Here is a 1,664-nt window from a genome sequence, read left to right as displayed (position 1 = left end):
TATTTATTTATTTATTTAATTGATTGGCTTAGAGCAGTTGATTGGGTCTGGTAGACTAAAATTTAAATGCATGTAAAACTAGACTGAACCATCCATTAACTTAAGTAATTAATTGAAGACACTTGGCATAATTAATTTGAACTAGCACATTGTGATCAGGTTTCTATTTTTAGTAGAATGCTTTGTGCTCTTTGATGTTTTAAAAATAGCCAATCAGAGTGTGATGGTGTTTCCTGTTCTTCTCAGCTNCCACTTCAGCTCCTACATTATAGACAGCAGAGACCTTCTTTGTTTTAACTTAATAAAAAGTAGCCTTATTTGAGAGGTGGAAGATTTCAGACATATCCAAAAGAATACAGACTCAGAAAGACAAGCCTCATAACAGTGGAGAGTGCATAAAGCAAGATGTAGAGGATAGTGCAGTGGCAGGGAAACCTCCCANGGTAAGACTGCTAGCAGGGATGGATCCTTGCCGTTCCATACAGTTTCTGTTCCCTGACGTTTAAGATTCAAAGTGAGGGGCTGGCAGATGGCTCAGCAGCTTAGAGCCTGTATTCTCTTCCAGAGGACCTGGGTTTGTTTTTTTGACACTAACATAAGTTACCTCACAACTACCTTTATCTTTAGTACTAGGAATTCAGAGATTGTCTTCTGGCCTCCAAGGACTTTGGACACAGTCATGCACTCAGACACACACATGCATATAAACATTGTAAGAAGAGATTCAAATTAAAGTGAGAACAAGTGTCTGGTTATTCTAGCGCAGGCTCGAGGTTTCTAACAAGGCCAAGGGTTTCTGATTCATTTCTGCAGTGTTGTGTCTGTGTGACATTTCAGTTGCTCCAAAGGAAACCAGAAGACCACTACTGTATCCTGATAATCTGTTCTACTTAGAAATGAGGCAAATCTTTTCTTTTCTCCCAGGTNGAGGAGCATGCAATACAAGACTTGTTGGTTTTCTATGAGGCATTTGGCAACCCCGAGGAGTTTGTCATCGTTGAAAGGGNACCACAGGGGCCTCTGGCAGTGCCTATGTGGAACAAGCATGGCTGCTAGCTCCCTGGAGAGGGTGCTGCTCCCCGGATGTGGTTGCTCCACCCACATGAAGAAAACGCATGTGCAAGCGAGCGTTCTTACAGACTTGTTAGCACATTGTTCTAGTCAGAGCAAGAATGGATATGATTTTTTCCTGTAGTTTATAATGTTTGTATGACTAATGAGAAATTTATCAGAATTGTGATTTTAGAACTTTCATNTGNAAAATGTGTCAGGAAAAATGTTAGGCTAAGGTTGGTTGGATTGTTTCTTCTAAATTACCTAAGAAAAATGTGAGTGAAAGGTGAAGCTTAGGAATAATTCATGAAACATAAATTTTTCACTTGAGACTGTGGGGTGATTTAGAAGAGCTTGCCGCATAAGATGTTATGTTAAATAAGACGTTGATGAGCTTAAGGCAGGAGCCTCAATCATTACTTCTGATCACTGATGGCTAGAATGTTGTGTTTGCCTGAGGAGATGTGTCTCTGTTGTTGCTTTGTCACTGGGCTGTTAATTTCTTAGGCCTCTTTACAGTTGCTGGACAGTTTATGATCATAGCTTCTGTGGGATATTTGGATTCATAGATTTTCTTTTTGTTGGGCTGGGAAGGTAGCAAGAGAGGACAG

At 40.2% G+C, this 1,664-nt stretch overlaps 1 protein-coding gene across 1 annotated transcript in view; it reads left to right on the top strand.

The window, feature by feature from the left end:
* Ibtk (inhibitor of Bruton tyrosine kinase) overlaps nt 1-1,664 on the top strand; it is a 65,565-nt gene extending 63,901 nt beyond the window's left edge. The window contains exon 27 of the mRNA XM_029481964.1: nt 925-1,664. Coding sequence (XP_029337824.1) covers nt 925-1,056 — 132 coding nt within the window. The 3' untranslated portion in view covers nt 1,057-1,664. The remainder of the gene's footprint in view (nt 1-924) is intronic.

Source organism: Mus caroli, chromosome 9 (assembly GCF_900094665.2).
Source record: "Mus caroli chromosome 9, CAROLI_EIJ_v1.1, whole genome shotgun sequence".
In the NCBI taxonomy this organism is placed as follows: Eukaryota; Metazoa; Chordata; class Mammalia; order Rodentia; family Muridae; genus Mus; species Mus caroli.
This window is presented reverse-complemented; position numbering and strand designations above follow the sequence as displayed.